This window comes from Pleurodeles waltl, chromosome 6 (genome assembly GCF_031143425.1).
Source record: "Pleurodeles waltl isolate 20211129_DDA chromosome 6, aPleWal1.hap1.20221129, whole genome shotgun sequence".
In the NCBI taxonomy this organism is placed as follows: Eukaryota; Metazoa; Chordata; class Amphibia; order Caudata; family Salamandridae; genus Pleurodeles; species Pleurodeles waltl.
The window spans coordinates 286,901,114-286,922,556 of NC_090445.1; the positions used below are offsets into that span (position 1 = coordinate 286,901,114).

At 41.1% G+C, this 21,443-nt stretch overlaps 1 protein-coding gene across 1 annotated transcript in view; it reads right to left on the reverse strand.

Annotated features, from left to right (window-relative positions):
• The window catches only part of SCN4A (sodium voltage-gated channel alpha subunit 4), a 1,135,018-nt gene that overhangs the window by 206,632 nt on the left and 906,943 nt on the right, over positions 1–21,443 (reverse strand). Inside the window, exons 23-25 of the mRNA XM_069238085.1 lie at positions 14,513–14,566; positions 9,326–9,463; positions 5,192–5,296 (exon numbers count right to left, since the gene is read on the reverse strand). Coding sequence (XP_069094186.1) covers positions 5,192–5,296; positions 9,326–9,463; positions 14,513–14,566 — 297 coding nt within the window. The remainder of the gene's footprint in view (positions 1–5,191; positions 5,297–9,325; positions 9,464–14,512; positions 14,567–21,443) is intronic.

The window sequence follows — 21,443 nt, forward strand, 5'->3', positions numbered from 1 at the left end:
CTATGCCAAACTGAGTAATGCAGTATCAACAAACACTATAGTTGTAGCCTGAAACATCAAGTAGGAAATATCTAGTTACCAGAATACCAAAGCTAAAATATCAAGGACTAAAATAATAACAAGGTAAGTTTTTACAAGTAAGTCTTTGTGATTTAGCCTTTTATTTTCTTGGAATTGAAGAAATAGCCAACAAGATAGTTTGTTTTGGATGTGTTCTAATGAACAATTTGTCCTTCATCTTTTGCGGAGCTGCTTTTCAGCCTTAATTGTGTCTTTCCACATCTTCTGACTAATTTGTTAGGTCAACCATACTTATGACACTGGGAATTCAAGCCATGACTTCCCTCAATAGATTTTGAAAAACTTTGGGTCTTAGTGAAACTTTTGCTAAGTCTGCTTTCAGGTTAAATCTTAAGAATACAAAGCATCCCTTATATTTCCATCTAGCATCTTTATTGGAAGGCACCTGCTTTTTCCAGATGCATCAATAGGTGTTTTGCTCTTGACCTCTTGTGTAAAGGTACCTGGTAATGTTTTAAGGCTATTGGCTGTATGGCATCATCCCTGACAACATAGACAAACTCCTGCTTGAAACATAAATTAAAAGCATATTATATTAGCTCATGCCCATCATCCTAGAGAAATGCATAAATTGGAAAAAGGCCAAGGTATTCAGTATTAGAGCATCATGTGAATATTTTTCCTCACATGTACAATGATAATCATTGCCACAACCAGTATTTTAACAAAATGCATGTTCCACAAACTATCTAGCAAGGAAAGAGATTAATAGCACAATGGCCAAACACATCAATATCTGCGTGGCTTTGGATGCAGAGCTGAGTGAAATGCTGCTTTAAACTTATTTCAGCATACATTCCTGTGTCAATAATAATAATAATAACAATAATGATAATCAAAAGAGGGCAACCCGATATACCCTTGTGGGCTTACGCATTAATAGTATAAGAGGTAAGAGTTCCTACAAGGGCTCTTATCCAAATACAATGATGCCATGTATTGACATCTACCTTTTGTTCACTGCATTTTAAATTTAAAGTCAACAGAATTTATTTGGAATCAACAGAATTGTATCACAAAAATGAATCTTAAAAAGCAGATATATCTTGCAAAAGTATGTGTTGAAAATCAATTATAGAATTAAACATAAAACACCTAAATTCAGGGATCCTGTATCGATTGTTTCAAGTACACTGACACTGTCTACACTAATACAGTGAAATACAATTCCAGCATGGTATTTGAAGAAAGATGACAATGTACTAAATGCTCCCTTTCTGGATCTTCCAGTGAAGTATATCTTAAAGACATAACATTAGTTCATAAGTAGTTTCGGAAGAAAGATGGGTCATTCATCGACGTTTCGGTCTCACAATGAACTCATCACAAGTCCATCTTACGGACAAAACTAACGCAACCCATGACTCAATATTATTCAATTTTTTTTACTTTAAATACCAGTGACCGAAAGGTAGATGTCAATACAGGACATCATTGGATTTGGTTAAATAGATTGAATTTATGCTCCAAAGAAGATCCCCTGTGCTAATGATGTCATTCTGTGCAAGGTTCTTAGTGTCTATTTTGCATTTCAGATACCCCGTTATATGTCAGAAAATAGAATGGACTGTGGCCATCTGCAAGGGTATCGTGGTCCTTGACTAAGAGGAACCCTCAGACTTCATCTCATCTGGAATTCTTCCTGAAGTGCTGCAGAAGCTTCCAAGTCAAGATGTCTTGCAATAGCTTTGATTGAAAATTAGGGCTCTATAAAGACACTCAAAATAAGTTTTGTGTTTCATATATCATAAAAACCTTTGTGTGGCATGACTGTAAAGGGAACTGCATTTTCTGTCCTTTGACAAACTATTGCATGTAGGAGCATTCCATGTCAGAAGACCACTGCATCGCATGCTTCTTAGTTAAATCAGCATACTTAAGGCTGATAGAACAGGAGTTTGCAAGCTTGTCTCCATATGCTATCTCCATTAAGAGGATGAGACATTAAAGGTTCTCTTAAGAAGCACGTACTTGAGAAAACATTTTTTTTATTCATTTTAAAATGAAACCGATTTGCATCACTTTCATTGCATGACTCTAGATCTTAAATTAGAGCTAAAGAGCCTTTTTAATGTGGGAAAAATGGGCTTTAAATATACTAGCAATTGTTTTTAATGCGACATTTGAAAGACATGGGAAGCTATTCTTGGTCAAGACATGGGAAGCTATTCTTGGTTTTTGTGCAGAAAATAACGTGGCATTGGGTAGGTATCAAAAATATCAATCCTTTTTAAATAGCTGACCCTGCCTCACAGAGATTTCTTCACAAAATATAATGAATGCTTATTTATTAAAGAAAAAATGCAAAGTATTGGGTGCTGATATAGAAAACTTAATCAGAATACATATGAGAAATGGTTGTAGACCTTGTCAGCTAATGGGAAAAACAGATTGGAGGAAAAGTATCATACCATAATTGGATGCTATTAGTGATTGGTTGCATATGGCAGGGGCCTGTCCAAAATGTGCACTTTATTAAAATGAAGGGCCCGATTTATAACAAGTTTTAGCATTTGTAAAACCTCTTGTTCAGTAAATCGAAGGGTTTCAAACACTAAAATACATTATCTAACGTATTAGGCTCATTTAACAATTAGGAAAAGTTTTTGGGAATTGTTATATAGGTTCATGGAACCATGTCAAATTTGTATTTGGAAGAGGCATGTTTAAGCCATTCTTTTCAAATACAGATTCCTCATGGTATGTAGTATGCTTTACGACCGAAATCCACTTGCAACACAATAATATTTTACAGACAACACAAAAATTGTAATAACCCACGCACAAACATGAAGGGATCCCAAATGACTCTTTCCCCATTGTGAATGTCGAAAAAAACAGTTTTTTAGTGGTTGGCAGTGGTCGATGGGATCTCTGGACCACTACTAAAAAAAGATCAGGAAACCTTTCATTTTTGTAAATGCATCCCATTTTCCTTTAAGGAAAATGACCTCCATTTAAAAAAATAATAGATTTATTTAAAAGGTGACAAACACTAGTGAGCCAGAATTCACAACCTACCTCATTATTAAGCATGATGTAGGTCAGATGCTAACCCACTGAAAATTGGATTTTTAAGATATGCCTATTAAATCTTTGCTGGTAACAAACATAATGATTGCAAATTGCAACCAGTAGTTAGGAATCATATATGTGTACATATGGACTGAAAGTTTCAAATTTAATAGTTTTCATTTTAATCTGGATCATGAATCATGCTATCGGAGTCAGCAATATAAGTTAATGATTTAGATTTGGTGTCTCCCACCAGCTTGCAAATACCCGCAGAGTAGCTCACAGCTTTGAGTTCATTTTTAAATAAGCACATGGCCACATTTTCCTTTTAAAGTTACGTGTTAATTTTACATTATCGTCATCAGGCTGCAGATAGCAAGGTCAGATAATTAGCAGTGCTCAGTCAGATTTATGACCTATGCTGGGGCACAGAGGTGAAGAACTGAAGCACTGAGGTATTTAACTCTTAAGTTTCTTCTCACTTTCATTTTCTCCCTATTTCAAAGTGTTGCATTTCCAAATAGCAGGCCTCTTGCTCCCAGCGGCCAGTAAACACTGTGCCATATTTATAACTGAGAAATACAGTAACTTATTTTTAAATCAGAGAAATTTAAAGTGAAAAAAAATATATATCTATGAAACTTTAAAAGAGCCTCATTACGAGATTGCCAAACTCGCAGTGACAATTTGACCGTCAAAATTATGACTTGGGCAGTCGGACTCCCAAAGGAGTCTCTTCCGCGCTGGCACATGGTTCCCAAAGGCATGACTGCGGGCTGGCTTGCAACCAGCCATGGCTGCATTGACCTCAGCACCTCCTGGCAGATTACAATCCCCTTTTCCGCCAGCCTTTTCATGGGGGGAGCCAGCCATGAAAAGACTGGCGGAAAAGAAGTGCTGGGGGCCACAATGGGCATTGCAGGCCCCCCCCACCCAGCACCCTCAGAATATGCATTGTCTGCTTTGCAGACAGTGAGCATTCCGAGGGAGCTGAGGCAAATATCCTAACACTGTTCCTGCTGGTCAGCCTAGCGGGCATGCATATTACAATGTTACCACCTGTCAGGCAAGCGGGAACAATGTAATACGCTTGGGGTGAATGTCACCGCTATGGCGTCCTCCCAGTGAGTTTGGTAGTCCCATTGTGGGACTGCCAAACTCATAATTAGGCCCTAAGTCTTAACATTTTACTCTGCTTTTAATTAAGCCAATTATGCCTTAATGTTCTATGAGGGATGTTTCTTCATTTTGAATTCTTCAGATTTATGGTTTATATCTTTTTTTTCACTTTACTCAATAACACATATGCTCATCCACATTCAAAAGGCTGGTGAGGCATGTGAATGGAGAGAGGAAACAGGGGCTGTGGTGGGGAGTGAAGGCTGAGGGAATGTGAGACAAACAGTACAGAGAGAGGGACAGCTAGAAACCACTGGGATAGACTAAACCGTGAAAAGGTTGGTCTCCATCTCAATGGTGCCATCCCTCTAGGTTGCTGGAAATCTTCTGGCCTGGCAAGGTGGTTCAGCTGATTGGAAATATGTTCTCCTAGTCTTGTTAACATAAGAACCTAGAGGTATTTGGGGCCTGAGTTTTTCCGAACGTATTGTGATAGAATTCAGACACAGGAGCTCCACATTCTATCAAACTGTGGCAGCTTGTTGTTGAATGAGGTTGTGGATTTTTCCATTCATTTAGGAAGATGCAAGTGCATTCTTCCTAGTTGGAAGCGCAGCCACCACCTCACATGGTGGTATTCCAAAAGTAATGTAAGGTTTGAAGGTCCTGAACATGATACCAGGGATTCCTAGTCAGAACAGCCACAGGGGTCTGATACTGATGTGAAGTAAATATATGACTATACATAGAATCAATCTCCAGGTACATTCTGAGATGAAGGTAATAGGTTTTAGTGTATACTGCAGAGTTAATATTCTGCATATCATGACTTTGGACTATCTAATACTTTAATTAGCAATAAGTACAAAATAACCTTTCTAAGAATATTCGTAGGTAACCTCTTGCACAGAAGCAGTCGGCCCTTCTAAACTGAATACAGTACAAGTCACAACATATGCTCCTTTCACTCATGTACCTGTGGCCTGGGGATAGGCTTCTGTGGCTTCTTCGAACCAAGTTTCTTCATTGCATTGTAATATTTCTTCTGCTCCTCTGTCATGAAGATATCCTTGCCTCCAAAGTATAAAAAGAACCACAGTTATTATACTGTTTACCTTCCAACTGGAGTTGATTCTTAAATTAAACTGCACAGAATGTGATTACAGCACACTTAGAATATAGTTTAACTGACAGATTTCATCTGGGGTCTGGATAGATAGCAGGATTCCTAATGATGACAAGAGCTTGGTTAATTAAAAACAGAGCACTGCTTGGGGGATAGAACAACTGCGAAAAACTAGAAGGGTGGGTCCAATCACAAAAGGAATACTGAGCACTGTTTTTTTTATTTGATTGGCAGTACAGCCACAATGACATTGTAAGTGCGCAATACATTTCTTTGGGGTAGCGCATGGTAGGTTGAAGATCAATAGCAAATGTTTGGGCACATTTTGACATTCCTACTGCAGCTGAAAAGTAAGGTTTTTGGTGATTCGAGCAGGGGGAGGAATGCCAGCTATTATCAGCAAAGGTATACTTCATTGACAAAACAGGATAAGTAGATGCCATGACAGAGCGACGCCAGTTTCCTCACACATGTATATAAAGTACCACTTCTTATGACCTGCCTCCAAATTGTGCATTTTGTTTAGAATAAATCTAAGGAGGTAAGCAGCATGTTCTATCTTTTTACATAGAAAAATGCTGCCTGAATACTCACTTATTGCCAATTCAGCATTTTATGGATGGTATGGTGGGTATGCAGGGCTTGGAAAATCTGATGACAAATATAAAGCCTGCCAAGGTTGTTATCAAGAGTTAATGAATTAGAGAGGAGTCAAAAAATTAGAGAACATCAGAATTTATGACAAAGGGACTCATAGAAAGATGACAAGAGGAAAAAGGTATAAGTGATGAAGTGGATACTTATGGCAGTTGTTTAAGAGCAAATAATTAGTCGGAGTAAAGAGCAGTTGTACACTATAAAATTGTTAGCAAAAATATTGTCTGACAGAAATATTGTCTGACAGAAATATTGTACCCTAAAAATTTCTTACAAAGATATCAGCCCATTAGGTTTTCCGATTCTTGTATTATTTACTTCACAAGGGTGATATTTTTATGTAAATATTAATTAAATAGGTCAGTTTCAAAGAGGCTCCTGAGGCCTCTTTATACTTAATATCTTCAAAACCAGGCCCAAAACCTTAAGCAACAAAGCATTTCCAGAAATTACAGCCAGAGAATGGAACAAGCTTTCGAGTGAATTACAGTCATCTTCACTTCTGCTTCCTTTCAGGAAGTTTTTAAAATGCTACCTCTTTTAAGATGTAGAATTTGACTGAAGTTTTGGATGCTTCAAAGGAGGTGGATGTGCTACAAAACGAACATTGTGGGTCAGGCCTATGGCCATTTTAACACTGTTTACTGCTGTTCAAGTGTCCAGGGAGTTGACAAACTGACAAACGAAAAGATTCAAGCACAAGAATACATGAAACATCCATTGTAGGAAAATTAGTAATTATAAAATAACATTTTTTGTAAACAATATTTCTGTCATCTGATATTTTGGTTACAGAATTCTGGTACTGTGCTGGTAATGAGTAGTTCATGACAAGTGTCAGCAATACAATGTGAAACAATTATAGCTACATTAATAAATATGAATAAACAGAATATTAGTAGCGCCTAACACATCTACCTGTTGCATAATCATACACACCACATTTGCTTGAATCCTAAAATTGTGACCAGGACTATGTCTTCTGTTAAGAAAAAAATCACTCAGCAGTCTTTGCAGGTACAGGGGAAACAGTAGTACAGTTATGGGGGCAAACCCACAAATTTTGTTGGTTACTTTGAGGCAGAATTTTATTTCAAAAGAAATTGTGCTTCTAGGAAGGTGTACATTCCACTAAAGGGTGATGCTATTTTGAGTTGGCCACACCAGAAACTCTTGGAAATTTTTCTGGATCTAAACTTAAATTCCACAAGTGCAGGTGGCTGAGCAGTTGTAATTAGATTTTCTACAAGTGTTCTCAGAAAGGGTTGGATGTGTGAAAGGTTATATCCATTGCATTAGGATTACAAGGGAACTACTCCAGTTGCATGTAAGGTTAGGAATATCCTCGTGAATCTGCATGGAGTGGTAGAGTCTGCACTAAATAGGCTCAAGAAGGAAGGAATTCTTGAAACAGTAGAGGCTTTGCAATGGAAGACACCAGTTGTTGTAGCTTCTAAGGCCTCTGAGGAGATTTGTCTTTGTGTTGATCTCCGGTATCTCAAAAAGGAGGTAATTGAAGACAAATTTCTCCTTCCTAACACAATGGAGATGGTGACACTGATGTACAACACTTGACTTGACGTCTGCCTACCACGGGTCCAATTATGTGAAGATTTGACAAAACTTAACTGCCTTTATCACACCAGTGTTTCAAAGGCTCATGAGCATGTTGAAAGTTTGATGTGCTTATTTTCAGTGACAATCTGCATGATCATGTCAACAGGGTCAAGGATGTGCTTTGCATAGTTTAGCAAAAGCAAAATACTCTCAAGATTAACAAGTGTAGGTCTGTGTAGTCTCAGATCACATATTTGGGACATGTTTACTCTAGTGAGGACGTTAAAACCAAGACTTAAATAATCACCACTATATCTGAGCTGATCCGACCTTCCAAGAAAGAAGAGGTACAAACATTTCTTGGAATGATGGAATTGTATTCTAGATTTGGGCTCAAATTTGTGAGTGGTACTATAGGAATTTAAAAAGGGTGTCTAATTTGCTTGGACAGAAGAGTGCCACAAGGAATTTGAAGACATAAAAGTTGCTCTGTCATCAACTCAATTTTTGAAGAGCTTTGTTACAGGGGTGCCTTGCATAATACTTAGGGATGCCAATGAAAAGGGGTTTGGTGTTATTTTGAAGCAGAAGCACGAAGGAAAGGAGGTCACCACAGCCTTAAGGGGGTGGGGGTAAGGTACTCAACCATAGAAATTGAGGCAAATATAAAGTTTTGACAGTTTCTGTGGGGCATAAAATGTTTAGTGCTGACAGATCGTAAGCCTTAGCTTAAAGCCTTTATAAAGACGGGTTTGACTCTATTTTGTCTAGCATCTGCTTATGGATTTTCTATTTTCTGTCTCTTATCTACCTGGCATGGACAACAAGACTGTGGATTGCCCGCCATGTTTGGCAGTGAATTCTGGATCCAAGGATGATGAAGGAAGCTAGTGGAGGGAGTGAGAGTGTTTCATGTCACCATGGGTTATGGGATGAAGAGTGAATAGGGGCAGGAGATGGAAGAGGAAAAACTTTTGAAGGGCTTGTGTCATTTTATTTTATCAGTAGAATGCAGCTGGAAAAATGATGTTAAGTTTGCTGGATATGTGAAAATATTTGAGGAGTTGTCAGTAAACAATGGCATCCTGCTGAGAGGGAGCAAATTAGTGCCAACCACCTCAGAGAATCAGAGAACACCTGATACAACTAGCAGATGAGGGTCATAGGGGCATTAGTAAAATGATGAGGGTTATAGGGGCATTAGTAAAATGAAGGAGAGATTGGTATATTAGTGGTCAGGAATGAACATTATGATTGAAAGCATCGTAAGAGAATGCAGTGAGTGAAAGATGAGTGGCAAAAATACGAAAGTAAGGACATCTCCTATGGTTTATTGAGAGACTCCTACTGAGGTTTAAGAGGAAATTGGATTGGACATAGTTGGACCCATCAATGTGGGCAGCACCTCCATGTATTTGTTTGTTGTCATAGACCTGCGCTCCCGATGGCCAGAGGTGAAGGTAACTAATGAAATCACCACTGCTGTGGTCATCAGATTTTCAAATGAGATTTTCACAAATATAATGTAAGTGTTAAAATCCTCTAGAAGAACTTTGACAAAAGAAGTACATCTTTCAAACAACCGTTCAACATTTAATCTGAAGTTAATTAAAAAAGTAATGCATTCTGTATTTTATACATTAAGACCTTTTGGCAATTTCAATTGATACTATAGATTGTAGGAGAAATAGAAGATGGAAACCCAGTTTTGTTAGAAAGTAAAAGAAAGAAGGACATAATGGAAATGGACACTGGGGAATGGATACTTATCTTTTTCTTTTGCTGATTGAAATTGTCAATAATAACACCAATAAAAAGGTTCAGTGTGAAGAAGGCTCCAAAGATGATGAAGATAACAAAGTATAGGTACATGTAAATGTTGATCTCATATTCAGGCTGCTCTCCTTGCTGGAAAAAAGGAAACCACATATATTTAAACACTTTAAAAGGTGCAAAGAGTGGATTAATATATTTAGTAGTCAGCTCACCAAAATGATATCCTTATGTGCAAAGTTCATGGGGAAAAATAGTATGTGCTTCAAAGCATTAGAGATGTACATTTTTTTCTTTTTCATTTATATTTATGCTTAGGTACAGATAACATTTATTTGGGCTTGGAGCTCAACACTGGGTCTTGATTTTTTAAGGTAATACATTTCTTTTAGTAACTAGGTCATGCATATAGAATACACAATTGTATACAGTGGTTTCTGTTTGAAATGGAGTCTCTAGTTGGTAGTGATTTGCACCCCCGTCCAAGTAGGGACCCTCACTCTAATCTGGGTAAGGAAGTCACTTTAGTCCGTGTAAGGGAGTCACACAGCTAAGATAACCCCTTCTGACCACCTTGGTAGCTTGGCTCAAGCAGCCAGGCTTATCTCAGAGGCAATGTGTAAAGTATTTATACACACACACACAAACACAAACATACACACCAGTTCAGACACCAAAAACGTACTCCACATCAGTTCAGAAAAATTGCCAATATTTATCTGAATAAAACAAGACCAAAGCGACAAAAATCCAACATCCACAAGTAAAGTTAAGACTTTTTAAAGACTAGATCTTAATTTAGCGCTTAGAAACATAATAGCTCCAACTGGACCTCTCACAAAGTTTTGACAGAGTTTTCTCCAACATTCTGATGCCACTCGCAAGGAAGTGCGGGCCCGTTATGGGGTTGAACGGACCCCGCGTACAGTACCTTGAAAAACTATGCAGAAACAAAGACACTGCGGTAGAAGAGGTGAGGTGTCGCTGGAGCCGTTGTGGTGTCCGTTCTGTACTGCTAATGGGAAGGTGAGGCATTGGTTCCTTACTGCAAGGCAGGGGAGGTTAGGCGATGGAATAAACAAGGGGGATAGGGAGGAATAATGGTCCAGTGTATGTCCTAACGCAATTAATACTATGCAAACAAACAAGATACACTGTTCCAAAAGAGAGTGGCAGGAGAAGGTATACAAGGGAGTCCTAAATTTTAGGAGCAAGAGTCCTCACACACCCAGATGGGTGTCATGCTTCATCATCGGAGTTGCTCCTCGTCATACCGGCGCTGCAATGTCTGACGGGCACCCCCCGCAGGGGGGCTTTTTGCCAGAGATCTTTTCTCGATGACGCCAAGACCCCAAGAGTGAGTTTGGAAAAAGAGAGAAAACTAGGAGAGTCAAAATAAAGGCTAAAATTGGCTCAAAACCCAAATCAAAGGGTAACAATTTTATTAATCCATGGGGGGGTTAAGGCCAGGATTAAAAACGATCAAGAGAGTGAAAAAGAGACAATGATCAATCACTCTCTAGGTTAGGCGATGGTCCCTTATGGCTGCTGGGAGGCGATGTGGCGCCCGTTGTGAGGCATTAGTTCCTTACAGTAAGGTGGGGCGAGGACTCCAGCAGGTCAAGACGCGAGGTGTTCACTTTGTGATGCTGCGATAACAATATGAGGCCACAAGTGCTGTGGCAGAGTCAGAGTCGAGTGCCACCGACGTCGGTGACACACGCTCTTGAATAGCGTTGTGGAGGGACTTTGGAGGTGCTGAGGCAGCACTAGGCCAGCAGTGTCAGTCGTGGTCATGGCTCTCAGCAGGTACCATGCCTCCGGTGCAGGCAGAGGTGTTGGATCAGACAGCAGCTTTGGTTCGGAAGTCACTGAGGAGTCAATGTGCTTGGTCTCTTCTTGGTTGTACCATAGTTCACTTCCAAGGGTCCAGGAACTGGATTTGGCACCACTTGGCAAGTCAGGACTCTCAGCAAGAGGGCCTAAGCACTGGCAGGTGAAGTCTTTGATGTCCCTGAGACTTCTTAACAGAAGACAAACTCAGTCCAAGCCCTTGGAGAACCTTTGGGAGCAGGATGTAGAAAGTCAAGTCCAATCCCTTCAGTCCCAGGACAGAAGCAGCAGGCCAGCACAAAAAAGAAACCGAGACAGTGCCAATCCCTCCTACAGCATCCAGCTATTCTTCCTGACAGAATGTCCACAGTCCAGAAGGATTCTAACTATGTGGTATCAGAGGTCCAGTACTTATACCCATTTACATCTTTGAAGTAGGCGCACTTCAAAAAGAAGTCTTTGTAGTGAACAGGAGCCTGTCTTTCCCTGTCCAGGCCCCAGACACAATCTAGGGGGTGGGAGACTGCTTTTGTGGACAGGCTTAGCCCTATTCAGGTGCAAGTGTCAGTTCCTCCTATCACTATAGTTCAGGAACAGCCATCAGTCTGGTGATGGGCCATCAGGATATGCAGGACATACCTTAGCTCCCTTTGTGTGACTGTCTAGAGTGAATGTACAAACAGCCAAACTGTCATCCTGACCCCTCTGTATTCAGCAGACAGGTAGAGATACAGAATGGTTATGTAAGACAAAAGCCCACTTTCTAAAAGTGGCATTTTCAAACTTCCAATTCAAAAACCAACATCACCAGAAGATGGGAGAGAGAGGCACTGCAAGAGTAAATACCAAATTTAGCAGCATTTTACTTTCAGGACATGTAAAACACATCAGTACACGTCCTACCTTTTATTAACACTGCACCCTGTCCATGGGGTTACCTTGTGCCTACTTTAGGGGTGACTTACATGTAGTAAAAGGGAAGGTTTGGGCCTGGCAAGTGAGTGCCTTTGCCAGGTCAATAAGGCAGTTTAAACTGCACTGAGAGACATAGCAATGGCAGGTCTAAGACATGTTTACAGGGCTACTTATGTGTGTGGAACAATCAGTGCTGCAGGCCCACTAGTTGCATTTGATTAACAGGCCCTGGGCACACACACTGAACTTTACTAGGGACTTACTAGTAAATCAAATATGCCAATCCTGGAGAAGACAATCACTAATACAATTTTCACAGGGGACACTTGCACTTTAGCACTGGTCAGCAGTGGTTTAGTGCTCAAAGTCCTCAAGCCAGCAAAAACAAAATTCAGCATAGGGTCACAAACAGGAGGTCAGAAGCAAAAAGACAGGGGAAACCACACCAAGAGCTGACAGGTCTTGCAGTTTACAAGAAAAATGCAACATACAGCAATGAGGTGCAGTTGAATTGCAGATACTACAAACATTCATATTTAACTTCCATTGTTGGCAACTAATTTTGTTTTTTGATCAGTGTAGTCTTTGATTGGTACACCATATCGAGTGATTGGATGTATTTATGTTGAAATGTAGGATGGAAGAATGATTTTGGTGTTGTGATGACCAGAGGGGTGCTCTCACTCTATCTGTCATAGAGTTTAAGTGTGTTTGGAATAGAGTGCTACACTATAATGAATGAGAGGAAGAAGGGAGAGGGGAGGAAGGAATAGAAAAAGGTCTGGGGCAGCTAGAAAGAGGAGGTGAAGAGAGAGAGACATAGTCACTTCATTGCCTTCATTAGACTGTTTATTGAGGAGTGATGTATGGGTTAGAGGGGGGAAAGAGTGTCCATATGGTCTGGATTGTACTACAGGAAGTACATATGATGCATGAGTAGTGTGCTGGAGCAGGTTGAGGAGAGAATGTAATTGCAGGGTGCTGGTCACAGTAGGAGGTGGCAAGGTAATGAGGGTAAGGTAGAGAATTGGGCAATTGTGTTGATACTGTGGAAGTAGTCTGAGAAGCAAGAGAAGGGTTATGAGGGGCATGGAAATACTGGGACAATGGTTGAGTCAAAGTAGGAATAAATGGGGGAATGTGTATAGAGGAGGGGAATAAAGGGTAGAGGATGCTTACATTAAAATAGCAGCTGGTGGGCCATCATACAAGAGGGGGGAAGGGAAGGAGGGGGGAAGAGTAGACGAAGAGGGTAAAATGGGGTGACGGTTATTGGGTAGGTTAGGAAGAGAAGTCAAACGAGGGGACAGAGGTTAAGCAACATCTGAGGACACGATCAAGCATGTATGGCAGAGTTAGGTAAGGTTGGATGAGTTGGGGTGTGAAAAAGGGGGTTAAAGTTATGCAGAAAGCCTTTAAGAGGTGGGAGGGATAGAGGAATTATGCAGGGTTGTTGTTGTGGAAGGAAGATAGGGGACAGGATGGTTAGGTAGGTAGAGTAGATAAGAGGGAAAAGGCAAAGCTAGGTAGAGAAAGTCGGAGGGGCTAGAGCGTCTAGGTCGAGCAAAAAATTATATGAGTACTAGAAGTTGCAGGTGGGGGAGTTAGGATGGAGTTGGCAAAGTAAAAAGAAGCATATCGCTTAAGCACGTTCAGAAGAGGTGATGATGATAGAGGAGGTGATGATGATGATGATAGCGTAGGGGCTGAAAGGTTAGTAGTACGAAGATTGTTATTCTAAAGGGCAAAGCAGTGAGAAGACACAGTAAAATGTGTTAAACAAGGTTGAAAGAAGAAACAGCAGCTAAGAGATAAGAAAAGGCACCAAGACAGGAATATATCTGTGGAAACCTTGAGAGCGAGTGCCTTGGGGCACAGTTAGGTTTACTCGGCTGCTCGAACTCCTGCCCGGCCAGAATTGGGTATAGCGTTGGGGCTTGCATTAAGGTAATAACAATTATTGCTTTTTAAAGTAATTAAACTAGAATAAAAATAGGATCACGATTCGTGACAGTGTTATTTTAGCATAATGGACATGTTTGGGTTAATATATGGTTAGCATTAGACAAGGATATTTATTAATTAAATGAACTGGAAAATCATTTTACTTAAAAAAAAGAAAGTAAATGTCAGCAGTATCACAATTTAGTGTAAATACATTTAAAAATAAAATTAATGAAATGATTAGCATTATGGAACAACTGAGGATGAAATAAAAGTAAATCAAATATTAATGATAAGTGGGAGCGATAACGGTAGTAGACATTCAACCCTACAACACACAGAAATATCATTAATGCTAATAGGAAACCAGTAATTTTTCTAAGATTTAATACAAGTTTCAAATCCGCTATGGTTGTATACTTATCTTTCTTTGGTATGGGGCCATAATGGCACCAACACTAATATGAGTGATGAAGGAATTGCGGCTCTTACCTCACGGGAATCAACTGCTGCATACATGATATCCATCCAGCCTTTGAAAGTAGCCTGCAGAGAGAGAAGACAGAATCGACATCAGATGTACTGATTAGTCAAACACCAAAAATGTATACCTCCTTAACGTCGGTGAGAGCTGAACGTGTCTAAGTCTCAGCCCCAATTTCCATTAACGGATATGCAACTAACACAAAAAGAGGTAAAGTGCAACTCAGGCTGTCTGCTGGATACAGAGATAGAATAAGGGTATACTGCATTTCGATGATATACACGTCCTGAATGCTGTAATGTTGCAGCTGTCCTTTTAACCTTCCAACATGTGAGTCATGCTTTGCTTATTCCAGGGAGTGGAGCAATGCATCTCGAAATTGTCACAGGTTCACATGAAATGTGCAATATACTTTGTTTCACCTCTGCTTCTCCCCTTAATGACTATTCACTAATTATCATGCCATCGGTCATGGTATTTAGAATACTCCTTGTTTAATCGAAGCTCTATCTAGGCCTCAATATATTTCCAGCTCACTACGACCTCTCGTTAAAATGTATTAGAGACGTAGAAAAGGAGACTATAAGAAAACAGGGATAAACTTTAAGAAAGGTGTGCAGAGTCTAATATTTTTCACCATTGTTAAAGCTTTTCTGTTGGACCCACTGCTCAGTGGAAAATATAAATAAATAACCAGTATATCATGATGTCAAATGTGCTGATTCATATTACACTTTCAAGTCTGTTGATGACACACACGTTTAAACGTGGTCACTTATTTACATACGCCTCTTTAATTTGCAGTTAATATTTGGCTTTGATATTAGACCCAGGGTTTGTTGTATATGACCTTTGGATTCTGCCTTTGTTAAAGTAATGACATGAAAGGTACTTTCTCTACGAGTCTTCAGCTACATCCTCATTTCTGCCATTTTTAGACTCCGACTTCAAGGTATTGGACTAGTCTCTTAAAAACTTTTAGCTCAATTTCCAAAGATTGTTTGAACACTGCATTATGATTGGTGGCCATCGATTTTTGTTTTTTAGACGCTGCACGCTGCTTTGGCAGCTTTTCCGTTAATATTAAAATGTTCTGCATTATTCCAGTCATTCCTTTCTTTATCGCCATATTGTGAAGAGTAGGCTTACAATTCTATAACCAGCCTGTCCATTATGCCAATTTTTTTATGGGGTATGTTGCAAGCTTCTATTTTAGGGACTGGGTTTGTGACCTATGACATTTGGCCTCATCTTTGGTAGAGCAATTTAATAAGGGTTTTGTGAGAAAATGGGTTGTTGATTGAGTGGGGTGTAACCCTGCATAAGCAACATCCACACACCTAGTCAGGATGAACAACTAAAATCACTAAATTAACCTGTACTGGTATTTTGGCACAAACACAGTCTGAATTAACTTAGAAGCAATGTGGAAAATATTTATGCAGCACACAAACAGAAATGAAGTGGAAACACAAAACAAGAAAAATACCACACCAATTTAGAAAAACAAAATAGAGTATAATGAACCATTTGACACCAAACTCATAAAAATCCAATCAGTTAAACCGGAGTTCTGAATTTTTAAAGTTTAAAGTAAAAACTAGCTCCCAAAAGATCAAAGCGCCAACTGTGGACATCTAGTCACAAGAGACCGGTCAAAGTTGAAAAATATAGGCATCTGCGATGTAGCATGAGTTGAATACAAGAAGTGGATTTGGCCTGTTTGGTGTTTACCTTCAGACCTAGAGAAAAGTTCAACAAAAATGTTCTGAGAAGGTACAAATTCAGCATGGGCAAGACGGCAGGCAGTGTCCGAGGAGGAGGTCTCGTCAGGGAGCAGATTAATCGGGAAAAGGCTCAAGGTCATAGTCCACAAGGGTTCTACAAGGCTGGATACCCCTCCTGTGAAGGATTGCTGCTATGGAGAAGAATGCAGTGGGAGCTTCCACAAAAACCAGGCCGACCGGTGATGAACCTTGGGCAAATAGATCTGCAGGTTGGTCCTGGTCTCCTCTCAGTTCTCAGAGCAGTAACTAGCCATAAATGCTTTAAGTTCCAAGTGGGCTCATTTAGGACCAATTCCATGGGTCCAGGATTGAGGAGGTATCACTTGGATGGTTGAGACTAACTCAGGTTGGGCCCCAGTGTGGGTTTATGCTGGTGGAAACCTTTTTTGTCCCTGAGGCCCTGGTCAGAAGTGTGAGAAAACAGGGCTGATTACAGAGGCCCCCTAACCTTTTGTCCCCATTTTCCACTTTTGGCTGGCGTTTTCCTGACTCTGATGGTGCACTGGGCACTGCTAACCAGTCCCAGGGCCTGTGCTGTGTGTAAAATCAATATGCAAATTAGGCTAATTATAATTGGCTAAGTCAACATTTATGGGCCACAGCAAAGGTAGTGCACCCATACTTGCACTGCTGAGGTGTCCAGTGTCATTTTAAAGGCAGACCTGCCTTGCTGGCTGCTTTTAAATTAAAGTCATATGAAAATTCGACTTTGGAATTAAAAGTAGTTCCAAAGTCTTAAACGACCTTATTTTTACATATGAGTCAGCCCTAAGGTGTGCCCTATGTGCCCCTAGGGCTGGGTGCCGTGTAACTATAAGCAGGGACCTTACAAAAATATTTTGATGAGCCCTGGTGAGGTAAAAACTGCCAAATTTGTTTTCCCCTCATTGTAGTGAATGGCCTTCATAGGCTAGAATAGGGAGACTTTATTTTAATTTTAAAGGTTCCCTTAAGTAATGGATACCAAGAGTTTGCTATCAAATTAATTGTTATAATAAATCCCACAACTTCCAGTTGTGGGATTTAATATAACTTGTTCAGGTAACGAGTTTTAAACTTTATCTGAAAAGTTACAATTTTCAGACCTGCATTGTTTTTGATGCTGTGCTCTGATTGGCCAGCCTCTGGCAGCCTGGCCAGGCTGCCTTGATGAGGTGTGAAGTGGCCTGGCTTCAAACAAAGAGATGTGCCTGTGGGAGGGAATTTCCCCTCAGCAGATGGTGAGGCAGGAAGGGGGAGGGCTTCCAAACTGGTCTTCAAAGGCAGAGAAGGACATTTGGAGCACCCCAGCAACACCCCCACATCCTGCAACCCCAGACAACTAGGTGCCCCCTTGATTAGATTAGGAGAGGGCAGGAGAGGGGTGTGTTTATGATTTTAGCCACACCAGTGGGTGGGCTCAGCCAGATGTAACCTCCAAAAATCAGATTCAGCCATTATGGATTTTTGAAGAATGTTGCCTCCTGGGATTGATTTTTGCCACACTTCCCAGGAAGTGGTCATCACAGTGGGAAGAACCCTGCACCTGATTGGAGAATCAGGACCCCCGTGTTTTTCACCCAGGGACAAGGATAAAACTGGCAGACATGCACCCACACCTCAGTTCCCTACCACATCCCTACCAGGAAGAACTACAGAAGAAGAAGGACTGCCCTGCTGGACCCCTGGCCTGCACTCTGAAGGACTGCACCAGCTGCACACTTGGGCTTCACCGCAATAAGGACTTTGCCTGGCTTCAACTGGTTCAAGGAGGGACTCCCTGTTTGCTACAGGTGTCCAGTGGCCAAAAAGGAGTTTGCACCAGGTGCATTCTGGGAGTTGTAGTCCGCACCCCCCAAGGATCATCTTAGAGCTTCTGGACCCTTGTGGTGAGCTGTGGACCCCAAAAGAACCTTAAAAGAACATCTGGGAGAAGACCCAGAAGTTTGGAGAACTTTTGAAAAAAAGCTCCATAGAGGGACCGACCCGCCGCGGCAACTCTAGCCGGCTTGCCTCAAACACGACCCGGCCTGATTTGCAGGTCCGTCCCGGTAAAGAAAATCTCCAAAAAAGAGACTAAGTCCAAAGGTAAAAAGTTGACCGGGACCTCCCAGCCAGCGTATCTGAGGAGGGCTCCAAGGATGTCGGATCAAGATCCAGGTTTTCCCCGGTTGAAGGATTTTCACCTCGAAAAAACGACTAAGTCCGAAGGTAAAAATCTCCACCGAGGATTCCGGCAATGCGTATCTGGAGAAGAGTTCCAGGAGGTCGGATTGGAATGGCAGGTTCATCCCGCTTAAGAAAATCTTCAGAAAAGAGACTAAGTCCGAAGGTAAACTTTTGACTGAGGCCTCCCACGAGCTGTAGCCGAGCAGGGCTCAATCGCGGTTGGCCTTAAACTTTGACTTTGCCCCGGTCGAGGTCAACCAGATTACCCGATTGGCGCTTTTTTTTTACCAGGCGCTAAAAAACAATAATTCTTTAAAAATTCATATCTCCGGTTCCCCTTATACATTTTTATTTGTTTTTTTGTGTCACTTTAAAGATAAAAATACAATCTATTTTTATAAATTGGTTTTGGATTTTTAAACTGTTTCCTGTGTTTTATTTAATTACTGTTTTGTGATATTTGAATGCTTTACACTCTGTCTCCTAAGTTAAGCCTTGTCTCTCATTGCCAAGCTACCAATGGTTGAGCTGGGTTTAATTTGTTGAGACCTAACTGGACCTAAGTGGACATTAATGGCCTATTGCTAAGTGTAGGTACCTACCTGCCCTTACCAATAACCCATTTTCCAACAAGAAGGCCAGCCAACTTGCCCTTGGAGTCACCCTGGTAGTCTGGGGACTAAGCAGTGGATGGGAGCTCAAGCAGTAGGGCAGGCCTCTTAGGGTTCAAGGCATGATTCAGGTAGGAAAAACCAGCTGCAGGCAAAGTAGACCTCAGAAGTACACAGCAGGCAGTCTTCTTACAGTACTTTGCAGGACCAGAAAGTGAAATAAAGAGTGGGTCTGAGGTTTTATTATTTATTGTTGATGCCTTTTTTTTGTAGTAAGAGAAGCTTCTTGAGAATTCCCTTTGAAATGCATGGAGTTTCCAGCCTTCCCTGCATAGGTCCAGGTTGGCTGCATGAACAATGACGCTGTGTCAAGACTTTTGTGTGAAAGCACACCTTATTGACTTGCAAGTGGGGCTGTGTCCAGGTCTGCCCTTCCATCTTGTGTCACAACTCAATCTGTTCCTCTATGTGCGATGGGTATTGCTTGCCAGCCTCATGTCATTCATTCTCCTTTAGTGTCTTCACGTCTTGAGTATTCCATGGTTCCTCCTTCCTGAAAGACCTGAACTATTGGCCCTCCAGTTCCATTGCTATGCAAGTTTAGGCTAGTTTGCACCTTTAGATATCACATGTCTATCTAGGAAAGTCACATTTCCACTGTGAACCATTGCACTGTACCATCATGCACCTGGATTTAGTTGTACTTGTTATCAATTATGGCTTGCACCTGCTGCCCGTTAGGTCTCAGATCCATTGTATGTAACACATGATTTTCCCTAGATTCATTGGAAGATTCCTCCTTTGTGAAACACACCTGGCTTCCTGTATAAATAATCCCTTGGAACCTGCATCAGGTCTTGGCCTTGTACCCATACCTGGACCCGTTCCAGTCCTGCGCAAGCAGTTTCCCTACACTCACCTCTTGAGTCCCCTGGATCTTCCTGTCCAGCGCAAGCTCCGTTCCTGCACTCATCTCCAGAGTCACTCAGACCTTCATGACTTCAGTCCTGAGCAACCTTGTCCCTATACGTCTCTAGTCATCCGGAAACTTCCAGTGCTCTAGTCTTCCAAGCCTTCCTGATGAATATGAGATCCTGATTTAGGCAACACTTCCAGTGTTTCCCTCTATGAGGTACGATTCCGCCTCTTCTTCAACATCTTTCACCTACCTGCCTGCCATTCTAGAACTCCAGTTAAAGTACTAGTCCAGGCTAAGTACTTCCCTCCAGGTTAGTGCGCACTAATTTTTAGTGGAAGTTGTAGGCCTGTCTGTCATCCCCTACAAGGCTCTCTCTTTCACCGCTCCTTTATTGTCCTGGTTCCGGATCTTATCTCCAAACCTGAACTATTTTGCTCATGGACTAGAGACTGTCTGCTGAATGTATCTTGTAACTGCAACCGTTGTACCAAATGTAACCTTGTTGTCTAGCATATCTCGGGAGTACCCCGGACTCAAATCTATGTACTGAGTGTAACCTTGTCACTAGCAAAACCTTGGGAGTGTCCCTGACTCCAATTATGTTTAGAGCACAACCTTGAGAGTGTTAGTAACTCCACCCTTGTGCTGAGAGTAACCTTGTTTCAAGTTTAGCCCTATACCCGAGTCTAGCCAATGTATTGAGTACAACCTTGAGAGTGTCAGTAACTCCAGTCTCATGCCAAGTACTCATTTTCGAGTGTAGCCTATGTACAGAGTGTAACCTGGTCTGTAGCATTCCTAGGGAGTTTGTGCAAATTTCAACCTATGTACCTACAGCAACCTTGTTACTGTTTCTTTTGTGAGTGTTCCTGACTCCAATTCATGCACCAAGTGCAACCTTGGGAGTGCCAGTAACTCCAACTATGTGCTTAGTTTACCCTTGGAGTACCTTAGACTTCAACCAGTATTTCAAATTCTTCTTCAAGAGTTCCAGAAGATTTCCATCCAAAACTACCTGTTTTTTCTTCTCTTATGTTATGATTAAGAAAAAACCCGCTAGTGTGAATAATTGAAGTATTGTATCGTAACTTGTGTAGAGGAGTTTATATACTGATAGTAATTGCCTCTTTGTGTTGTTCTCAGTGTATTCACAAAAAACAGAAGTGGTGGTCTCAAACATCCATCTTCACATAACCAGAAGGTCTCCTGAGTGACGATCCTGTTAAGCAGAGTTGTACTTTCGCTGAGCAGAACCAGTACCGCAAGTGTTCTTTTGTTAATTTGTATCTTCCCTCCTTCCCCCTCTGTAAGTGGCCTGAAATCCAGGAGTACTGTCCCTGGGTCTAGCTTCTTCCTGGGAGGGAGTGGGAGTCCAGCATTGGCCCAAGTGTCACTCCATGGTTGGAACCAGTTGGGTGTGTCATCCTGTCAGTGATGGCCCATCCAGGCATTCCCAATCTCTCTAGTGTGTGGT